The sequence below is a fragment of the Mercenaria mercenaria genome, chromosome 8 (assembly GCF_021730395.1).
Source record: "Mercenaria mercenaria strain notata chromosome 8, MADL_Memer_1, whole genome shotgun sequence".
Taxonomy (NCBI): Eukaryota; Metazoa; Mollusca; class Bivalvia; order Venerida; family Veneridae; genus Mercenaria; species Mercenaria mercenaria.
Window position 1 is genome coordinate 40076167 of NC_069368.1, and position 22796 is coordinate 40098962.

At 36.1% G+C, this 22796-nt stretch overlaps 1 protein-coding gene across 1 annotated transcript in view; it reads left to right on the forward strand.

Annotated features, from left to right (window-relative positions):
* Positions 1-1027: 1027 nt before the first annotated feature.
* The window catches only part of LOC123566551 (GRAM domain-containing protein 2B-like), a 66640-nt gene continuing 44871 nt past the window's right edge, over positions 1028-22796 (forward strand). The window contains exons 1-4 of the mRNA XM_053549117.1: positions 1028-1412; positions 1687-1790; positions 3219-3314; positions 3640-3720. Of these exons, the coding sequence (XP_053405092.1) occupies positions 1028-1412; positions 1687-1790; positions 3219-3314; positions 3640-3720 (666 nt within the window). The remainder of the gene's footprint in view (positions 1413-1686; positions 1791-3218; positions 3315-3639; positions 3721-22796) is intronic.

The following is a 22796-nucleotide window of genomic DNA, read 5'->3' on the forward strand; positions in this document are numbered from 1 at the left end:
CGATGGATGGATTTTCAAATAACTTGGCATGAATGTGTACCACAGGACGTGTCGCGCGCAAGACCCAGGTCTGTAGCTCAAAGGTCAAGGTCACACTTAGACGTTAAAGGTCATTTTTCATGATAGTTGGGCGTGTCCGGTCCATATCTTTGTCATCCATGGATGGATTTTCAAATAACTTGGCATGATTGTGTACCACAGTAAGACGATGTGTCGCGCACAAGACCCAGGTCCGTAGCTCAAAGGTCAAGGTCACACTTAGACGTTAAAGGTCATTTTTCATGATAGTTGGGCGTGTCCGGTCCATATCTTTGTCATTCATGCATGGATTTTAAAATTATTGGGCATGAATGTGTACCACAGTAAGATGATGTGTCGCATGCAAGACCTAGGTCTGTAGCTCAAAGGTCAAGGTCACACTTAAACGTTAAAGGTCATATTTCATGATAGTGCATTGATTGGCGTGTCCGGTCCATATCTTTGTTATTCATGCATGGATTTTAAAATAACTACGCATAAATGTGTGGCACAGTAAGACGACGTGTCGCGCGCAAGACCCAGGTCCGTAGGTCAAAGGTCCTAAACTCTAACATCGGCCATAACTATTCATTCAAAGTGCCATCGGGGGCATGTGTCATCCTATGGAGACAGCTCTTGTTTTAATTACTTCCCTTTTACGTTACTATAAATAGCTTATTTTTAGTAACTTTTTTATTATTGGCATTAGGGAAAAACCGAGACCACTTTTCTGTGGTAGAACATGGATGGTACCTCTAATTTTTAGGTGTATTTTGACATATCTGTACGTTGTAAGAATTTTTTTTTCTTTTTGGTTAAATTTCTTCCCTCTTTGGAATTAGATATTTTTTCTGAGTACCTCCTTGTCCTCAAGTGCAATGATAACAGGTGAACGATATAGGACCATCATGGCCCTCTTGTCTGTAACTGTTGCTCAGTGCTGTGTGCTGAGCAGTTACCTATATACAATGTTTTCTGTAACTGTGTGCTGAGCAGTTACCTATATGCAATGTTTTCTGTAACTATTGCTCAGTGCAGTGTGCTGAGCAGTTACCGGTATGCAATGTTTTCTGTAACTATTGCTCAGTGCTGTTCTGAGCAGTTACCCATATACAGTGTTTTCTGTAACTATTGTTCAGTGCTGTATGCTGAGCAGTTACCGGTATGCAATGTTTTCTGTAACTATTGCTCAGTGCTGTATGCTGAGCAGTTACCTGTATGCAATGTTTTCTGTTACTATTGTTCAGTGCTGTATGCTGAGCAGTTACTGGTATGCAATGTTTTCTGTAACTATTGCTCAGTGCTGTATGCTGAGCAGTTACCGGTATGCAATGTTTTCTGTAACTATTGCTCAGTGCTGTATGCTGAGCAGTTACCGGTATGCAATGTTTTCTGTAACTATTGCTCAGTGCTGTATGCTGAGTAGTTACATATATGCAATGTTTTCTGTAACTATTTCTCAGTGCTGTGCTGAGCAGTTACCCATATACAATGTTTTCTGTAACTATTGCTCAGTTCTGTATGCTGAGCAGTTACTTATATGCAATGTTTTCTGTAACTATTGTTCAGTACTGTGTGCTGAGCAATTACAATGTTTTCTGTAACTATTGCTCATTATGTTTTAAACTGATACAAAATAGCATACACTCTTTAACATTTATTTTGCAGATTTTTCCTGTGCCTATATTGGAGATATCCTGTTACAAGGAAATTTGTATGTTTCACAAAACTGGTTCTGCTTCTACTCAAGAATAAGGGGCCGTGGCAGATTGGTATGTCAATTTGTTTTTGAAGTTTAGGGGATCTTACAGGATATTTTTTACCGAATTATTTTAAAAGTTCTATATTTCCATTTAGAGAAGAATAAAACAACTACATAGTAAATTGTAACTGTGATGTCTTTACATTAATCCCTTTTCAGTCCAAGAAAATGACCCACTTTCAATATTGTTGATGAAAGTGCTTTCCCCGCCCAGCTTCAGTTATAAAGATTACATTGGCCTTTCTCTAATGGAGATCAAAAAGTTTTTCCCAACTCTGCCTTAAAAACAAATTCTTCTTTTCCTTCCCACTCAGATCAAAAGTCAAAACCATTTTTTTTTCACAAAATGTATTATATTTTCCCCATGTTTTCCTAAAATGCCTTTTTCCAAGCATTTATTGTACCCCCGAACAACAAAGTTGTAAGGGGGGGTATACTGGTTTCAGGTTGTCTGTCTGTCCATCTGTCTGTCCGTCTGTCTGTAGATGCAATCTTGTGCGCACCATCTCTCCTTATCCCCTTGACAGAATTTAATGAAACTTCACACAAGTGATCAGTGCCAACAGTAGTTGTGCATGGGGCATGTTAGGTTCTTTTAGAAAAAAATTTGCAGAGTTATGGGACTTTTTTTTTTGTTACTATACTATATACATAGACACAATCTTGTGCGCACCATCTCTCCTCATCCCCTAAACACAATTTAATGAAACTTCACACAAGTGATCAGTAACAACATGGTTGTGCATGGGGCATGTTAGGATCTTTCAGGAAAAAAATTTGCAGAGTTATGGGACTTTGTTTTTTTGTTACTATACTATATACATGGACACAATCTTGTGCGCTCCATCTCTCCTCATCCCCTTGACACAATTTAATGAAACTTCACACAATTGATCAGTAACAAGAGTAGTTGTGCATGGGGCGTGTTAGGTTCTTTCAGCGACAAAAATTGCAGAGTTATGTGAGTTTGTTTCTTGTTAACATACTATTAACATACAGTCTGCATATGCAGTCTTGTGCATGCCTAATCTACCAAACCCTTACACACAATTTAATGAAGCTTCACACAAGTGATCATTACCAATCCTAGTTGTGCATGGTGCATGTTACATTCTTTTAGATAAATATTCTGCATAGTTATGAAACTTTGTTTTTTGTTATTATACTGTATACACACAGTCTATATACATACAGTCCACATAATTATGCAGTCTTGTGTGCGTCAAATTGCAATGTACTGTGTCAGTGCATGCGGGGGGTACATTCATCACCTTTAGTGATAGCTCTAGTTACTGTAGCTTTAAGATAATCATCCATAACCTATTGCAAGAAAATTCTAATTACCTGAAAGTTACTTTGTGTGTCATATTACAACAGTATTATAAACTTCTGTTTGAATGAATATGAGATGAATTGAGTGTTCATGTATATGTTTCAGTTGGAGATCCCCATGGACAGTGTTATCAGTATAACAAGAGAGAAAACTGCAATCATATTCCCTAATGCTATAGGACTACAGACCAAAAATGACAAGGTTTGTATGTACATATACTGTTAATTGAGGAAATTGTTTATTAATACTACCGAAACTTAAACTTTGTTAAGATAGTGTTATGATGGTACAACTTTTAACAACAATTTGTTTGCTTATCATTCTGTTTTGCTGTATCGGTTAACTCGAAAAATAGCTTTCTCTACCTCTATTCTGTGTTTGGACTTTGTCAGTTACTTGCAGAGTACAAGGTACTGTCATACTTGTAGAAAAAATTGAAAAGAGGCTAACTGAAGTTTTCACTAAAGATAATGATGAAAAATGGCCTTAAACTAACTTTCTGAAACATTGACAAATTTATTTACAGTATGCATTTGGGTCATTTATATCTCGAGACAATACATACAAGTTCTTTGTCAGTATGTGGAAGAAATCTCAGGAAGCAAAGGTTGGTTTCATTTGCTTAATTGTATATTCTTTCATATATTACCGTAAACTCTTGAATATATTACGCACCCCCGATCTTATATCGAAATCTTGGGAAAAACAGATACATTGGGATATCAGTCTGAGATTTTTGTGAATTACACTACTGGGAAATAGGCCTTTTGTGGCATGCATAACAATAACTTCCCATGAAAATCTCAATCGCTGCTGAAGAACATGACACTTTCTTAAACTGTGAACACCTTCTCAGCACACTTAAGACGTGCAAACAGACATCTCATAATTACTTGCACTTCAAAGGAGAAAATCTCAGTCAGTTATCTTGTTTGTTTAATAATATATGGTTGACTGTATTGATTAGAAATAATTTGCTGGAATTAAAGAAATATCAGACAAGCTGTTTTAATTGCAATTTATTTGAATTGTCTGGAAAGAGAATATATTTTTATCGATTTAACATTCACAGTTCGGAGCTGTGAAATTTTGCATTTCATCTGGATATAATAATTCCACTGGCCCATAGTCTACAGCTTTTAAATATTTATGAAAATTGACTGACATCATGAACATGGCTGCTTGAATGTTTAATTCAATCAGGGCCTGCTCTGGGTCAGATTTTCTTTGAGCCAATTGGATGTCGCGGTTGTGGGGAGGGGCGCGGGGCTGTTTTCGGGATGAAAACTTTTGTGAATTTCAAATGTGAATGGTGCTATGATAGCTATTTTGAGCATTATTTTTGGTTGTTAACTGGGAGAACATAACTATACTGTAACATACTATAACATATATAGCAGATATGATAAATCAGAGTTTTAACTGTTTCATATAATTTATTTTACAACCATTTCATCACACATAAAATGTTACAACACTTAATACAAACACTAAACAGTTAAAAACCAGACACATTTACTTTGTTAAAAAAACAACATAACTTTAAATTTGGTCTTGAGACTTTCAACTTGAGCAATTGTAATTACATGTACAAAACTCTTAATAAACTATTAACAATACCTTTGCTTCTAGCATGCTTAGTGACAGCATCTTTCTTCATGACTGGGCACCCAGAAGTGAATGTATTTGATTTACTGTGCTTCTTACAAAGGTTGCAGTACATGCATTTAGTTTCAGAATCAAACGTTAACCAAGCATTGCCAGATTTCCAACTATCCAAAAAAGATCTTTCTGTTTTTGATTTTTTAGCAGGAGGATAAATGCCAGAGTCAATTTTACGTTTTGATGCCATGTTTTTCAATTTCAAGCAGAAATGAAATAAGCAAGGAACATCAGTATATATAACTTCAATAATTTACTCGACAATTTGCTCACCAATAAATTACCGATTATCATTATCATTATGACAAATAAAGTCAATTACCGAAATTATTTAGAGACAACCACCAACGGTTTCTTTGATTTTGTTTACCGGCCCTGTACAAATCAATCTACTCGATAATCTCTTGAAAGGCGCCGCCTGTGATCTTCATGACATTCGACCGCTGTTTGTTTAACGATTATCCGCAATCATAGTCAATTGACGAAGGTGTCATCCTTTTAATTGCCACACAGCTGACAAACTGCGACCATGACCCGCTTCTAAAAATACACAATCAAGTAGACTGTGCCCAACAATTATCTCTCGCTGGAGCGCCTTCGGCAATGTATTGGAAAATCAGTCACGCGATATTTCAAAGCGAGGTCGAAAACTACCAATTTGGTCTATTTTTAGTACGTAGGTTTTCCCCAAAAGTCCAAAGTCATACTTTTTGACGATTTTCGCCAATCGGAATTTTCTTGAGCCAATTTTCGTTTTCTTGAGCCAATGGCTCAATTGGCGAACGCCAGCGCGAGCCCTGTCAATCTTAAAAGTTAAAACATGCAATCAAAACCAACTTTACTATTTAACACCATAGGTATGGTTCCATACCTGCTTAGCCAGCTGATTAAAGCACTCTTCAGTAGGAGGTGCAAAAAGTATAAACACCAGACAGCTGACAGAAATTGTTCGAATTTCGCAAATATTTACATGCAATCAAGCTGGAAAAAATACAAGAAAGCTCTACTTTGGTGTATATTTTGTGCCTCTGTGAAAAATGAAAAAATAGTTAAAAAGTGCGTAATATATCCAAATAATTATGGTGTGTACCTGTTTTAGATGCTGTCATTAGAACCTTGACTTTTATTTATTGCATTTCTATGATATTTACATGCAATAAAGTCTGTTCATTGTTATTTCATTTTTCGCTCACTTGAGCACAGAGAACTAGAGGTGAGCTTTTCCAATCATCTAATGTCTGAGACTTGTCTGTCAAGGATAGTTTCATGTGACATCTCCTCCAAACCACAAGTAAACTTCACAGTAATGTTCCTTGGATGGTCCTTTTTCAAAATTATTCAAGGAAATCCATTCTGTGCAGAATTTAAATGGTTGCCATAGCAATTAAAAAGAAAAGCTTCAAAATTTTGATCTTGTTAGAATGCTAACCTGTTTTTGAAATAATATCACACACACATATTCCTGAAGTGACCCTCTACCAAAGCCATTTGTGCCTACCCAATAATCCTGACTACTTATGTATTACACATTTTTCAAATAAAAGTTCTACCATTAATCTATGTACTTGGATGCATTTTATTACTGATGGAAAACTACGGTTATATTTTATGTCATTGTTGTGTGTGCTAGCTATATCAAATGTAGATCAATATATTTTAGATGTGTGCAGTCTGTAGTCTGCTACATTGTTTCTTATGTCTATGCCTCTCCTATATAATGTTCAGACTCTAGGCAACAGATTCCACCGAGTCTCAACGTAAGCGTTGACCTGTGGCACAATATGTGCGAGCAGGGCGCTTTTTGCGGCTGTTTTTGAGGATGATCTACAGTGAACGCGCCGTGATGGTGATGTTTCGGAATTTACATATCATTTGTATTTTTTTCTAACATTCAGGAAATATTCACTAAAAAACACGTATTTGGCTACCGCCCCATAATTTTCTTGTAAATGGATAAATTACTGTTAAAATGTCTTGTATTTTCGTCATACCTGTTCGATATACCCACTTTAACAGATCGTCCCGCTGTGTGCAGTTTCAAAAATACTTAGCCCGGCAAACTCCGGCCGTCAGCGAAGGTGTTTTCTTACGTCCCAGTCGGTGGTACACCAAAATAAAAAAGCATATGTAAGAGCGGGTGGAATTTATGAAAAACTTTATTTTCACAACTTTTTAGGACCCAACAGTGGACAAAAGTTATATTTTATCGATATATAGACTAACCTTTATTGTGCACAGTCATTTTAACATATTTAGCAGGGTTTTTTATGACCAAATAGTAATGTATTGCTTCGCGAACTCCAGACTTATTGTTTGCCCATGTATCTTTCTCACCAACCGCTTATTCAAAGACTCAGTTTTACTGAACTGTTCATCTGATCTCTGATGTCTAAAATAATCTGACACCTAAGTCTGGGGTTGAAAAGAACAACATTTGAGAGAAAAGTAAATGAAGTATCTATATATGTATACGACCCAAAATCAAATAAATACACTGAAGTCCTACATCTGAGAAGTGTGTGCAGTTTAAGTATCACATTATGCAGTCTTATTTACAGACTTTACTAACCATCCTGACCATACATGCCATAATTTTTCATAACGTTTCCGGGATTCTGAGTTAAAATTTCCGGGATTTTTACCTTTTGTCCGGGACATACGCCGTGACATTGGTATTCATCTGTTTCATGCAAAAATATCATAATATACATGTAGTTTCCCGAGACTAAACATTGTTCACTCGCTTGTATTAATTTGCGGCAAATGTCGTCTAGTTTCTAAGGGAGGTAAATACATGTATACGGGTAATACATCTATAGTTCGGCACGTGAATTTATTGCGTTCCCAAGGTGAACAGAATTAGGAGACTTACTATATACGAAGAATCAACCTGGTCATCGTGATTTAGATTCTAGCTAATTTGGTATCATTCTAAAGCTTAAACATTTATCTAATAATTAAATGAATCCTTAAAGGAATAAAATAAATCTTGTAGATAAAATCGACAATATAAAATATTTGGAGTCGGGTCAATTTTCATGGGTCGGTCGGCAAAGGCATTCAGCATTTTAATTTAAAATATGTGTGACAATCGATCTAGATCTTAAATAATTACAACCTTTTAAAATAATTATCGTTTAATTGACCGTTTTCAATAATCTCTTCCATAAAGGCTACATGTAGCTTTATCGCCAACGTGCTAAAAACAAAGAGATTTACGACTATTGTTCCTAATTTAACTATCATAAAACAGTTTTTGATTGCATAATCCTGTCAGTTCTTAATCAGGGTCATCATAATAACTGACTGTAACTTAATCAGTGTCATCAAAAGATCGTCGCGTGATCAAAGCAGGCTTAATCAACACGTGTCCCGCTCGCCCGCTCGAGGGCATGAAAGTGATTAGGAATAAACAATGTGACAACGGGGACTGTTTATTGTGTAAAATTTAACAAATTATAGACAAAAACAAGTTTTTTGGGGGATTGTTTTTATTTGTTCCTGTATTTTTATTTTTCCGGGACATTTTACGACTGTCCGGGACACCGGGACGAGTATGTAATTTCCGTGACAATCCCGGACAATCCGGGACGTATCACATGTATGATCCTGACTAATATTTAATTTTGCAATTTAAATTTCATTTACTGTTTTAAAATGATTTCAACTATGTTTTATAGAAGGTGTCCGAAAAAGGGGGACCTATTATGTTTAAAATGTTATCAGATCTTGATATACAAGCATGTATAAACATTATTTTATTAGAATGTACACCAGTAAAATGATGATGTCACTCCTATTTGACAGGGTCACTCATAAACGAATGAACATTACTTATTGCCAGTTTGTATTGAAGGGGAGAACAAGTCTGTACTTTGTCCTGAAATATCAAGACTGTACTGAAGAAATAATAGATATGTTGCTATATTTTATCAGTGAAATAAAATAGGGACTGGACTTTAGATGTGTATTAATTAAATCACGAGTGCATAGCACTGTGATTTAATTATTCTCATCTAAATGACCGTCCCTATTTTAATCACTGTTAATATATATATATATATATCGATTTATTATTTCGATTCTAACACGGCAATCGCTTTAAATATGTACTGAACCAGGGCTCTGGAAATTTGCCGGTTTGTCAGTTTTGGACCGATTTTTGACTTTTCAGACTGATTCGTGAAGTGAAAAAAAAAAAAAAATTGGTCCCGTAAAAATGGAGAAAAAGTATAAATTTCGGTCTGAAATCTCAATACACAATCACCTGCCAAGCAGGAAATTGTTGGTCGCACCCTCAGATAATCAATAAACGTGTCAAACGGTCTGATTGTCACCTTGATAATCGGTCCGTAATTAGCATGTGACGCAATCAGTGCTCGCGTGGCACATCCTTTAATGTTTGCAGACAGCAGACTGCAATGTATAAAACATTTTTGACTGGTTTCCAAATGTTTCTGACTGGATCCAAATGTTTTCGACGGGGGTCCACTTCTTTTATTTAGAATCTGACGGATGGTTTATTTCAAAAGGCTATGATTAATCATGGGTAAAAAAACAAACGGTCACTGCATTTAACGAGACATCACACGCGAAACTGATATAAATAGTTTTCATAATTACTTGATTTATAAAAATAACATGATTCATTTGTTGGGCCTCCAGTTGAAACGAGTACAGAAAATCATCTTTGCAACCCGACTGTACAAAAAATAAAAAAAATAAAAAATGGACTGGCAAACACAAATGATAAAGAAAACCAGAGTGGCACTGTTTATCAAATCGGTCTTTTAAAAGACGTTTCAAAATGAAATTTTGTTTACATCAGAAGAGAACATATAACTTTATAAAATGTGGTTGCTTACTGAAGTACAACGCCAGTAATATGAAATATCCGTGGCAAACCCATGTGACCTTTTGGTACTATACATGCGGGAAATTCGATCTCAGCGTTCACATTTATAACGTACACATTCGGTCCACGACAGAGTATTCTTAAAATACTGAGGATGTTTGGCAGAGAATTTGTCACTTTTTGACGCATTGTATTATTGTATTTTATAAAATTCCGTCAAAGAATAAGGAAACTTCACAATACGGTACCAAAGTCACGTGCGTTGGCTTTAAGACTAGTTAGGTACACGGTGTCAATGCCTCGGCAATTTTATCCCTGCAAGTATTTTCTCGGAAAAACATCGAAATTTAAACAAAGCAACGATATAACACTGAATAACTGTCTTCATTGTATGGTAACTCGCGGTGACCGGTAAATCATTCTTAATGCATGACATGCTTATTTCTTTACTCTATCACGTTTTACAAATATGGTATATTGGTAATGCGGTGGGTGGGGTAGCGCCGATGTCATGATTTTCGTTCGGACCTATTGAGTTCGCGAAATTTCCGGAGCCCTGTACTGAACAATGTTGAACGCGTAGCCTCATTTCATTGTAACGTCAAAACACAGACTGTGATTGGACGCGCTTGCTTACGTAAGTCATTAATCGCACACTTTTCCCGTGCAGAAGCGTAATATATATATTGTTGCAGAAGAACATAATTATGTTTCCCTATATGGTTATATAGAAAATGTTGCGGGTCGTGTTAGAATTTGTCATAAAATACATGTATCATTTATGCAAATAAAATTTGATGCCATTATGATATCCACCTTTTTTTCACACGATAAGGTTTAATAACTGTTTTTGTTATGTATTGGATATTTTTATTACCTGAAGTTGCTAAACAAGTTACAGAATTCGGTTGGTCACTATTGGTCTGTAAATATTATTAGCAATAAAAGCCGGTGTTCCTCTGGCTCATTCTTAGTTTGCACCAATTTTGTCTCATTGACTGGCGTCCGCTTCTCAGGATTAAGTATTTTGCTGAAGTCCAAAATTATTGAAAGTTACAGCAGTTACTGACTTGAAATAAAGTATTTCAGCTCAACTATCCGAAAAATATGGGAGCTATCTTACTCGCCCGGGCGTTAGCATTAGCACGAGCGTCCCACCCAGGTGAAGATATTCATACATTCTGCATAACCATAGATTGAAACTCCATCAAGATATTGTTTTGCACACTTGTTTACCAGCATGACTTTAAATTGGTAACTACCGAGCATTTTTAGCTTGACTTTTCGAAGAAAGTGGAGCTATTGTATTCATTCTGTCGTCAGCTAAGCGTTGGTTAAGTTTTTCAGGTTGTGTTCATTTTCCTGTTAAGACAATATTTTTCATAAACGGTCAAAGGTATCCTTTAGGAAATTGGATACTTGTGGTAATTCATACCAACAAGAGAGGTTACCCTATGATTTGTTTTTACGGATTTATTTGCCCATTTTCGACTTAGAATTTTCAGTTAAGGTTTTTGTAGTCATTTCACAATTTCTCAATAACTATCACAGGTATTGACTAGAAACTCAACATACTTGTTAACAGTGATGGCCCCATTTTGTTGACAAGAGGGGTTGACTCTATCTAGCATTTTTGTTGAGTTATTTACCTTTTTGGCTTAGAATGCTATTGAGTTACCATAAATACTTATACTAAGGTCCATTTATCAGGTACAAAAAATTTGAGTGTCCAGCACCAGTATGCGGTGTTCTTATTTTTAGAATTATGGTCCTTTTTCGACTTAGAGAAACGACTTAATCAAAGTGACTTTGTTTCAACTTAAACTTTTCAATCAAGATAGTTTATATCAAGCACTGACAATAGTCAAGTGTGCTCTCTGCGGGCACAGGTAACTTTGAGTGACTGTTTCTTTTTTCTTTTAAAATATTACTGGTATTCAACAAACTGTACATGGCATATTCATTGATCTATCGAATATTTTGTATCTGTTAAGAAATGATGAAAATACTTTGAACACTGAAAAACGCCTATGCTCAAATCGAAAAACACTGACTAAGATTCTATTTTACATCAAAACTGTCCCTAGAATCAAACAGTTACTAATATATGAACATCCAGGGCCTACTTTATATACCCAGAAAATTTTTCTAGAAGGGCCTGGGTCTGCCAAAATTCCAGTGGGCAGTGTCCATGTTTGTATGAACGCTCACTGTCTGTGAGACATTAAAAAAAAACCCTGTAATTTGGACATCGTAGCGGATGGGTCCCCTGCACCCTCCCCACTCTTAGGTAGATCTAATTGCAATTACAGTGTACATGCTGAATACGCCTTCCATGGCGTACAGTATGGACGACACAGCCACGTTCATTATGATGGTTTCACTTAGATCCATGGCAAATCACTGAAAATCAAATATAGATAAATTTATTTCAAATATCTCTGTCTGGCTTTAAGATGTTGGTGTCACTGTCAAAATGACATATCATAGTGTGACAATGTATTAATGTCATAATTATGTCTCCCCCAGGAGACATTCCCCCAGGAGACATATTGTTTTTGCCCTGTCCGTCCGTCCGTCCGTTCGTACGTCACACTTCATTTCCGAGCAATAACTGGAGAACCATTTGACCTAGAACCTTCAAACTTCATAGGGTTGTAGGGCTGCTGGAGTAGATGACCCCTATTGTTTTTGGGGTCACTTCGTCAAAGGTCAAGGTCACAGGGGCCTGAACATTGAAAACCATTTCCGATCAATAACTAGAGAACCACTTGACCCAGAATGTTGAAACTTCATAGGATGATTGGTCATGAAGAGTAGATGACTCCTATAGATTTTGGGGTCACTCCGTCAAAGGTCAAGGTCACAGGGGCCTGAACATTGAAAACCATTTCCGATCAATAACTAGAGAACCACTTGACCCAGAATGTTGAAACTTTATAGGATGATTGTACATGCACAGTAGATGACCCCTATCGATTTTGGTGTCACTCCATTAAAGGTCAAGGTCACAGGGGCCTGAACATTGAAAACCATTTCCGGTCAATAACTTGAGAACCACTTGACCCAGAATGATGAAACTTAATAGGATGATTGGTCATGCAGAGTAGATGACCCTTATAGATTTTGGGTTCACTCTGTGAAAGGTCAAGGCCACAGGGGCCCTAACATTGAAAACCATTTCCGGTCAGTAACATGAGATTCACTTGACCCAGAATGATGAAACTTCATAGGATGATTGGTCATGCAGAGTAGATGACCCATAACAATTTTAGGGTCACTCTGTTAAAGGTCAAGGCCACAGGGGCCTGAACATGGAAAACCATTTCCAGTCAATAACTTGAGAACCTCTCGACCCAGAATGTTGAAACTTCATAGGATGATTGTTCATGCACAGTAAATGACCCCTATTGTTTTTGGGGTCACTCCGTTAAAGGTCAAGGTCACAGGGGCCTGAACATTGATAACCAGTTCCGATGAATAACTTGAGAACCACTTGACCCAGAATGTTGAAACTTCATAGGATGATTGAACATGCAGAGTAGATGACCCCTATTGATTTTGGGGTCAGTCTATTAAAGGTCAAAGTCACAGTGGCCTGTTCACCTAAAATCATTTTTTGGAAATAACTTGAGAACCACTTGACCTACAATGTTGAAACTTAATAGGATGATTGGACTTGCAGAGTAGATGACCCCTATCTATTTTGAGGTCACTTGATCAAAGGTCAAGGTCACAGGAGCCTGAACAGTGACTTGAGAACCACTAGGCCAAGAGTGTTGAAATTTAGCGGGATGACTGGACATGCCAAGTAGATGATCCCTATTGCAGCCAACCATCCGTGTCTCTTTGACTTTCGCTCCTGACCCCTATTGACTTCTTGCCTATAGGACTTTGCATTGGGGGAGAAATGCACTTTTTTACAAAAGCATTTTCTAGTTTATACCTAAAAGCATACAATTAATTCATTGCACAGCTTCTGCGCCCCTCTTGAAATTCAAAGTATAGGCTTCAAGTATGAAACCAAGATATGTTAAAATGACAGTGCACAGTGAAGAAACATGAAATGGTAGTCCATATATATCAATAAAAAATTACTTTTGTCCACAGTCTGGTCCTAAAAAGTTGTGAAAATAACGTTTTTCATAAATTCCGCCCGCTCGTACGTATGTTTTTTATTTTGGTGTACCACCTACTCGGGCGTACGAAAACACCTTCGCCGACAGCCAGGTTTTGCCAGGCTAAGTATTTTTGAAACTGCATGCAACGGTGACCGATCTGTTAAAGTAGGTATATCGTACAGGTATGATGAAAATACGAGACATTTTAACAGTAATTTATCCATTTACAACGAGAAAATTACGGGGCAGTAGCCAAATACGTGTTTTTTAGTGAATATTTCCTGAATGTTAGAGAAAAATACAAAGGATATGTAAATTTCGATACATCACCACCACGGGGCGTTCATTGTAGGTCATCCTCGGCCAATTCCTAATAACAAAGCTTTAAAAATGAAAAAACTGCGATGAAAAACATTACCTTGACTGGTAAAAACAGTCGCAAAAAGCGCCCTGCTCGCACATATTATGCCACCGGTCAATGCTTACGTTGAGACTCGGTGGATTCTGTCGTCTTAGAGACAGTAATCCTTCAAGTTTTCAGGTAGCAGTAAATAGGATAATAGTGCTTAAAAAATGTGAGAAATATGATTTAAGAACCCTTTGTACATGCCAATGCTGATTAAAAAAAAGAATACAAGATATGGTTTACAAATTGAATTTTTTTTAGATGTTCTAGAATGAAATATATATGCACCATTGATTAAGAAAAATGAGAAATGTTGTTGTCATGACAACTTTTGCAAAGATCTTGTTTGAAGGAAGCAGAACATGTTATTTATAGAGAAATTAAGATTTTCTGTCAATACTGTGAACTCATTTAATTTTATGCCCCCGAAGGGAGGCATATAGTTTTTGAACCGTCTGTCGGTCTGTCCGCAATTTTCGTGTCCGCGCAAGACCCAGGCCCGTAGCTCAAAGGTCAAGGTCACACTTAGACGTTAAAGGATAGATCATTGATGGGCGTGTCCGGTCCATATCTTTGTCATCCATGGATGGATTTTCAAATAACTTGGCATGAATGTGTACCACAGTAAGACGACGTGTCGGGCGCAAGACCCAGGTCCGTAGCTCAAAGGTCCTAAACTCTAACATCGGCCATAACTATTCATTCTTGCATAAAAACTACTTTTTTCACTGGATCCGCCCATGTATTAACGGGAGAAAAATCGTGTGCAAACAAGGCAATTCACGTGCTGTTAATACCCGATTTTTATTTTTGAAATGCTTTGCCAGGGATATATGTATGTATTTTTACGCACACTGATATTTGGCATCTGCGTCTTGTTTCTTCCTTAACAACCTCATCTTGTTGCATTATAAATACAATGTAATCCATAGTATGTTTAGCTGTATCTGTTTCCAACCCCAAACGTACTGCCCCCATCAATGTACGCCCTAGCTTCTCTTAGAGTTCACTCCCTTTACAAAGCGTCTGTTCAGTTATTGTAAATAACTGTGAATAAATAAGTATCGCGTGTAACTTGTGCTATTGTTCGTTTTTAGGTATTATATTTATGATTTTGGTAAGTATCAGTCGGTATGTTTTTATCTAATTTCTCGAAGAATTTATATAAACAGCTTGGAAACTTGACACTACGTTCGTACTTATCCGTACTCCAACTGCGTGTCCGTACTCAATATAACTCGAATGCAGTTATTATTCTTGAAATTGTGATCGAGTCCACCAAATTGTGAAATGATATGAACAATTACTGGTAATTTTATGTTTGTAATAATGAGAGATAAAAAATCGCTTAAAAATCTTCAGGAGGTGCTTTTGATAGCGTTGTTTATTTCCGGGCCCTGGATACGGATATTTAAAACATGTTTACCGTTTCCAAGAACAACTGGAATGGTAAATAAAAAATGTACCGGAATCGTCAAGTCATCACGTATGAAAACAATACATAAATCGCCGTGAAATATATTTTTATGCAAGAATAGCGACAATACACGTTTGTTTAGTGTATTAACATCTGCAGAAGCCCTTGGGATATGTTTGTGACCTCGACCTTCGGTCTCGGTCACAAACAATCCCGCGGGCTTCTGCAGACGTTAATACACAAAAAAACGTGTATTATCCCTACATTCAAAGTGCCATCGGGGGCATGTGTCATCCTATGGAGACAGCTCTTGTTATAGGTATAAAATTGTGGTTTTGGCCAAAACAGCATTTTCCTAGTGACATGAATTTGTGGATTTTAAACTTTATTAGGGAGTTTTACTTGTTCTTTTGATTTAATTCCATTGATTGACACAACTACTAAATCGCCCAATAACAATCATGATTTCACACTAATTCTTTGACAAAAGTAACTATGGCTGATGTAACATCTGAAAAAAATCTATGACAGATGCTTTTACAATTAATACTTTTTAATGTGAAGTTCAAAACATAGAATGAAGAAATGCCTTTTTTTCAGCAGACTAATGCTGAAAGAAATGTAAACTTATTTACCTTTGTTACAAGAATTCTGTGCATAATATTATACCTTCAAGTCACACGTAGTTATAAATACTGTTCTCAAAAACAAAAAAAAAAAAAAGAAAAAAAAAAAAAAAAGGAGAATTTCGACTTAAATGCCACACCTATATTTCTGACAACTTTTAATACAGGCAAGCATCATTTTCCTTTTGGCGTACAAACCTTTGCAAACCATAGCTAAATATAATCTAGCATGTAGGCAAATATGCTATTCTAGCTCTCTCTATTTCCTAGAAACTCAGTTCTATGCTATATAGTTGTAGAATTTCAAAAACAAAAATTTACCTGTGTAAAATGACACAAAGGGTTTTAATGCAGTGCCTTTGAAATAATTCTTTGTTTTCTTTCTGCTGACAGCTCCTGTGTGATAAATACATTGAAAATTATCAGGTACTTTATAAATCTATATGATTATGTATCCTTTGTAATGAAAACAATTTTATTATGCAAAATACAAATATATAGGTTGGCATGTTATTTATCATGAAGGGCATTACAGAAATTTGTCATAATTCATTGTATTTGTAGAACAACTCAACAGGTTTCTGTTATGTCCTCATTTAAGCATGTTACCTCCATAATTCAATGGTTGCTATATTCAGTAAAATATTAATTGAGGCATGTTGTTATATATTTGTCTTGATGGTTCAATATTTTAAAACCAGTCCACCCCGCTAACACCCACCTGCATCCATATAATCTAAATACACAGTGTATGATCAGACCTTTATTTCACTCATGAAACTCTTCTTTACCTAATTTTTATGGCTAAGCACCTAACTTTCACTGTATATTTTGGATACACAAGGTATGTGGATTTATCATGACCTCATTATGTCAGATGCCCATAAGGGCCTTGACTTTTGAATAAACTTGAAACTTGAAACATTTATCAGCCATTAATGCTTAAGTTTACCTTTATTCTATAACTGAAATGATATTACTGAACATCTTATTGTTGTTTAAATGTAACAGGCATAGTAGTTTTCTAAGTTTCATATTAAATGTAGCAAATAAAGCGTTTTTCGTTTCCTGTTATTTCAGAGAAGATTATTATTATTATTATTATTATACCAGATTTGTTGAGCGACCTTTTCATATGAAATATACGTTCAAGGGCGTTTTACAATTAAACATGTGACATATCGCAGATATGTAGGAAACTCACAAAACATGACATAATTATGCAATCATAAGAACAACTTCAAGTGAAACTCAAGTCTTGCAAAACATACACATAGAATGTCATAACCCTTTAAAATGTGACATGATGAAATAAAGGATGAATTGCCACTTTAGTTAATTACATGATGAATTGTACAGTAAAGAGATCTTCGTCAGCGACGAATGACTTGCCGTAGTTCTGTATCACAAAAATAACAATAGCATATTTATTACGGGTAGAAACAGTCACAGTTGGTACATGTATCTATGTGTTGTAGAAAATTTTGAAAAGGTGTGTTTTGAGAGCTCTTTTGAATGAATTTAGTGATGAATCTTTTCTGAGATTGTCAGGGAGAGAATTCCATAGTTTTGCAATGGCAACTCTGAAACTTCTATCACCGTAGGAAAAAAGTCGACTTTTTTGTGGCACAAGGGTTGTTGCTGCACTTGCTGATCTCAGATTTCTAGTTGGCACATAAGCCTCCAGTAAGTCTCTCATATACAGCGGTGACTGTCCATGCAAGGCCTTGAATGTTTGAATGAGAATTTTGTATTTGATTCTATCTTGTATTTGAAGTCAGTGAAGATCTTTAAGGATTGGTGTTATATGTTGAAAACGATGAGATGACATGTGTGCGAAAATGTTTTGTTATACGTGATTCCCTGTATTTTGAATTTCTTCTGCTGTTGAATTAAATAATATTTAGTATCAGCGTACTGCAGTGTACTGTCTTAGTAACCTAAAAGAACATTGGGAAGCACAGTTTTTTATGCCCCCGAAGGGAGGCATATAGTTTTTGAACCATCTGTTGGTCTGTCCGCAATTTTCGTGTCCGGTCCATATCTTTGTCATCGATGGATGGATTTTCAAATAACTTGGCATGAATGTGTACCACAGTAAGATGACGTGTGCGCGCAAGACCCAGGTCCGTAGCTCAAAGGTCAAGGTCACACTTAGATGTTAAAGGTCATTTTTCATGATAGTGCATTTATGTCCGGTCCATATCTTTGTCATCCATGGATGGATTTTCAAATAACTTGGCATGAATGTGTACCACAGTAAGACGACGTGTTGTGCGCAAGACCCAGGTCCGTAGCTCAAAGGTCAAGGTCACACTTAGACGTTAAAGGTCATATTTCATGATAGTGCATTGATGGGCGTGTCCGGTCCATATATTTGTCATTCATGCATGGATTTTAAAATCATTGGGCATGAATGTGTACCACAGTAAGACGACGTGTCGCACGCAAGACCCAGGTCCATAGGTCAAAGGTCCTAAACTCTAACATCGGCCATTACTATTCATTCAAAGTGCCATCGGGGGCATGTGTCATCCTATGGAGACAGCTCTTGTGTTATCATTTTTAAAGTTCTATTAAGACATGCATTTCCTGGCTAGTGCCACCTATATTATATTTGCTTTCATGTAACTATAACTAATGGGTGACTTCGTTTGCTATGCTCAATGCCTTTTTGAGATTCTAATTGTTTAGGTCTTTTTTTCCTAAAACAAGTTCTTGATAGCATATATCCCAAATAGAACATCAAAAGAAACTTGTGTGGTGATGCATATGTTACATGAATCTTTTCAAAATAATGGAGGTGCCTATATTAGTGTTCATCTTTAAAGTGCAGGTGCCTGATATTTAGGACATATTGTCTTTACTACACTATAAACAAAAACGAACATACCGTTTATCTTTTGTAATGCATCTACCGATTAAATTGTTCATATAATTGCAGAAAAAGGGCATGGAAATTAACACAAATGTTAAAAAAATGGTTATAATACAATGTTAGTTCCCAAGTGTGCATAGCGGTACTCCCATTGTGAGGCTTATTTCTCGAAAGTTGCTGATTATATTCACCTTTTCTTCATACAAGGTTACTCTTGGTAGTTCCTTATGTTCCGTGGTAGTAACTGTAAAATCAGCTAACGTGTATAAAGTGATGTTTTTGGATTATTTCATTCCTGTTCCATGAATATGCAAATGATGTGCTTATCCGAGAAAATGAAGGCACGGTAACTTTCATCCGCGAAATGTAGGTTTGATCATACACCGTGAAATCATCAATTATAATAACAAGTTATAACACAAGTAGATTAGTATTCTTTAACATTCTTAGGCAGGAAGTTTGGCTAAATCCCTCAAGAAAGAGGATGTTTTCATCAGCAGTTACAATAAAAACTCTTTCCAACAGTTGGTGGAAATTGTGGTTGTGCAGCTTCTTTAATTTTCAGCAGGATCCTTTTTGTCTGGATATAGAAAACATTGCTCATGAATACATTTGTTGTGTAATCTAACAGCCTGCTGATGTAGGCATTGAGTAAAACCACGGCTTTTTTACCTGTTTTGAAATTGTTTGAGAAAGCTTGCCAAAATAACCAAACATTTAGTTTCCAAGTTTATTATTAAATTCTCAGTATGTACAAAGCATAAACATGAGATTCATAACTTCGGTTCAAATTAAACTGATTGATTTAAATATGATAGGTTAATTAAGTATGTTTACATATTTTGTCTGTCATATGCATTAAAGTCTTTTTTATACGCCCGTTTGAAAAACGGGACGTATTATGGGAACGCCCTGGCATCGGGCAGATGGGCGGGCGGGCGGCGTCCACAGACTTTGTCCAGAGAATATCTTCTTCATGCATGGAGGGATTTTGATGAAACTTGGCATAGTTGTTCACCATCATGAGACAGAGTGTCATGCACAAGAACCAGGTCCCTAGGTCTAAGGTCAAGGTCACACTTAGAGGTCAAAGGTCAAATTCAAGAATGACATTGTCCGGAGCATATCTTCTTCATGCATGGAGGGATTTTGATGAAACTTGGCACAATTGTTCACCATCATGAGACAGAGTGTCTTACGCAAGAACCAGGTCCCTAGGTCTAAGGTCAAGGTCACACTTAGAGGTCAAAGGATACAAGAATGAAAACATTTCTTCTTCATGCATGGAGAGATTTTGATATAACTTGGCACAAATGTTCACCACCACAAGATGGAGTGTCATGCGCAAGAACCAGATCCCTAGGTCTAAGGTCAAGGTCACACTTAGAGGCCAAAGGTCAGATACAAGAATGACTTTGTCCAAAGCATTTCTTCTTCATGCATGGAGAGATTTTGATGTAACTTGGCACAATTGTACACCGTCATGAGATGAAGTGTCATGCACAGGTCCCTTCTTTAGAATTACTTCCCTTTGTTGTTACTATAAATAGCGTACCATTTTTCTGTAGTACAACATGCATGTTACATCCAATTTTGAGGTGTATTTTGACCTATCTCTACCTACAATTTTTTGGGGGGATTTTTTTTTTTTTTTTTTTTTTTGGCAGTGGCTAGTGAACCGTCACCGGTGCAGCAGACCTGAGGTCTAGTGCACCGTCACCGGTGCAGCAGACCAGAGGTCTAGTGCACCGTCATTTTTGTTATATATAAAATATAGCCTTTCTTTAGATTCACTATCTCATGAATAGAGCTGTCAATACAAAACACAAATACGCGCAGTCCAATTATTAATTAACTTTAAAAAGCAACCCAACAAAGCCTACATTTGTAGACATCTATTTATTGTCTTAATTTAGTCTTTATTGTTTTTCACAGTTTTTATCACAGATTTTGTAAGATGTAGCTTTTGTAATTAATAATTTAACAAATATTGAAATTATAACAGTTTTCACCGTACATGTACATTATAAAATATTTGCTTGCAAGATGTCAGTATATCCGATTTTCAGGTACCATTAAGAGTTAATCGTCAATTGTCACTGCCATAATAAATCTGAAATTAATATCAAATTTCAGTTTCGATATACGTACATATATATCCAAATACAGACAATAATTAATCTTATATATTCAACTAAAATTGACAAAAATAACGATATATGGTATTCATGAAAATTTTAAAGAATCAATGAAATTCATTCTGTCATTCGGAAATAGCTTAGGTGTTTGTTTCTGGTATCCTGCTTACCCTAAATTTTTGGCCCGAGCCTAATTGTTTTTATGGCCTTGGAGAATATTTTTTTCAACTTTTTAACTTCACTTTTTATGCTTTAAACATGTTCAGTGGTGTTAGAAATCAACTTACTAATGCTCTAAAGGCATAACCCCCTTATTTGTATTCATTATTCGACATAAAAATAATTTCCAAAAAGTCTCGCTTAATAAAAAAAAATTCCCGACCTACCTACCCTAATTTTTTTGAGCATGTTACCGGAAACAAAGATTTTTTTTTAGGCCTTTGTAAATGGCGGATACGAACCGACAGATACTACTGTTGCTGAAGAATGGAGATCAGCGCTTTCAGGTAAAACGGTAAAGGTTTATCTTACTTCATTCTTTTAATTGTGTTCTTGCATATTACTGGTGAAAATATCTTTTAATTTAAGTTTATATAAAGGCTATATTTTATATTATAATAACAAAAATGACGGTGCACCAGACTACTAGTCTGCTGCACCGGTGACGGTGTGCTAGACCTCGGGTCTGCAGCACCGGTGACGGTTCACTAGCCGCTGCCTTTTTTTTTTTTTTTTTTTTTTTTTTTTTTTTTAAGATTAACTTCCCTTAGTTGTTACTATTAATACCATATATTGTAACTTTTTTATAATTGACCATAGGGAAAAACCAAGACCACTTTTCTGTGGTACAACTGGTACAACATAGATGTTACTTTCAAATTTTAGGTGTATTTTAAGGTATCTTTAGCTGGTAAGGAGCTTTTATGTGGATTTAGAAAAACAAAAGAATTACAATAATTACTAAACAACCACATAATTAAAATTCCATTTGCAAGTACAGGTGCTAGTGTAAAGTGCTGTGACGGGCGTATATTGTGACATTCTGGCACTCTTGTTTTGCATATGCAAAAAGCACAAAAGGCCATTTCATGTTTTACAAAATGTTTTATACAGGCAGATACATGAGTGTGGTAGTAGGATCTTTGAATTTTTAAGATATCTTTAAGGTATAGGTCCATGTTTCAGAGAAAAAAGTTCGAACGTCATCAGATCATAGAAAGAAAGCATTGTTTTACATGAAAATTTAACAGCATATAAAACATTTATATTATTCTACAAAACCATTGTCAATTTACTCATATATATACAGTATGTTCCACTTAATTGCATATCGGTTAATCGCATATCCCGGATATTAGCATACGAACTTGAAGCACCGATCGATCCCTATATAATTACCTTTAAAGTTTTTCGCATAATTGCATTGAATTTTTTAACCGTCCCGCTTAATTGCATAAAACATTTGGCTAAAAGTCCACTAATTTGGTCGCAAACAGCGATAAGAATGATCAAAAGATGCCGAAAATTTACTGTGAATTACTCTAGCCGATCAGCTGTTTCACGTCGCCTAGGTGACAATC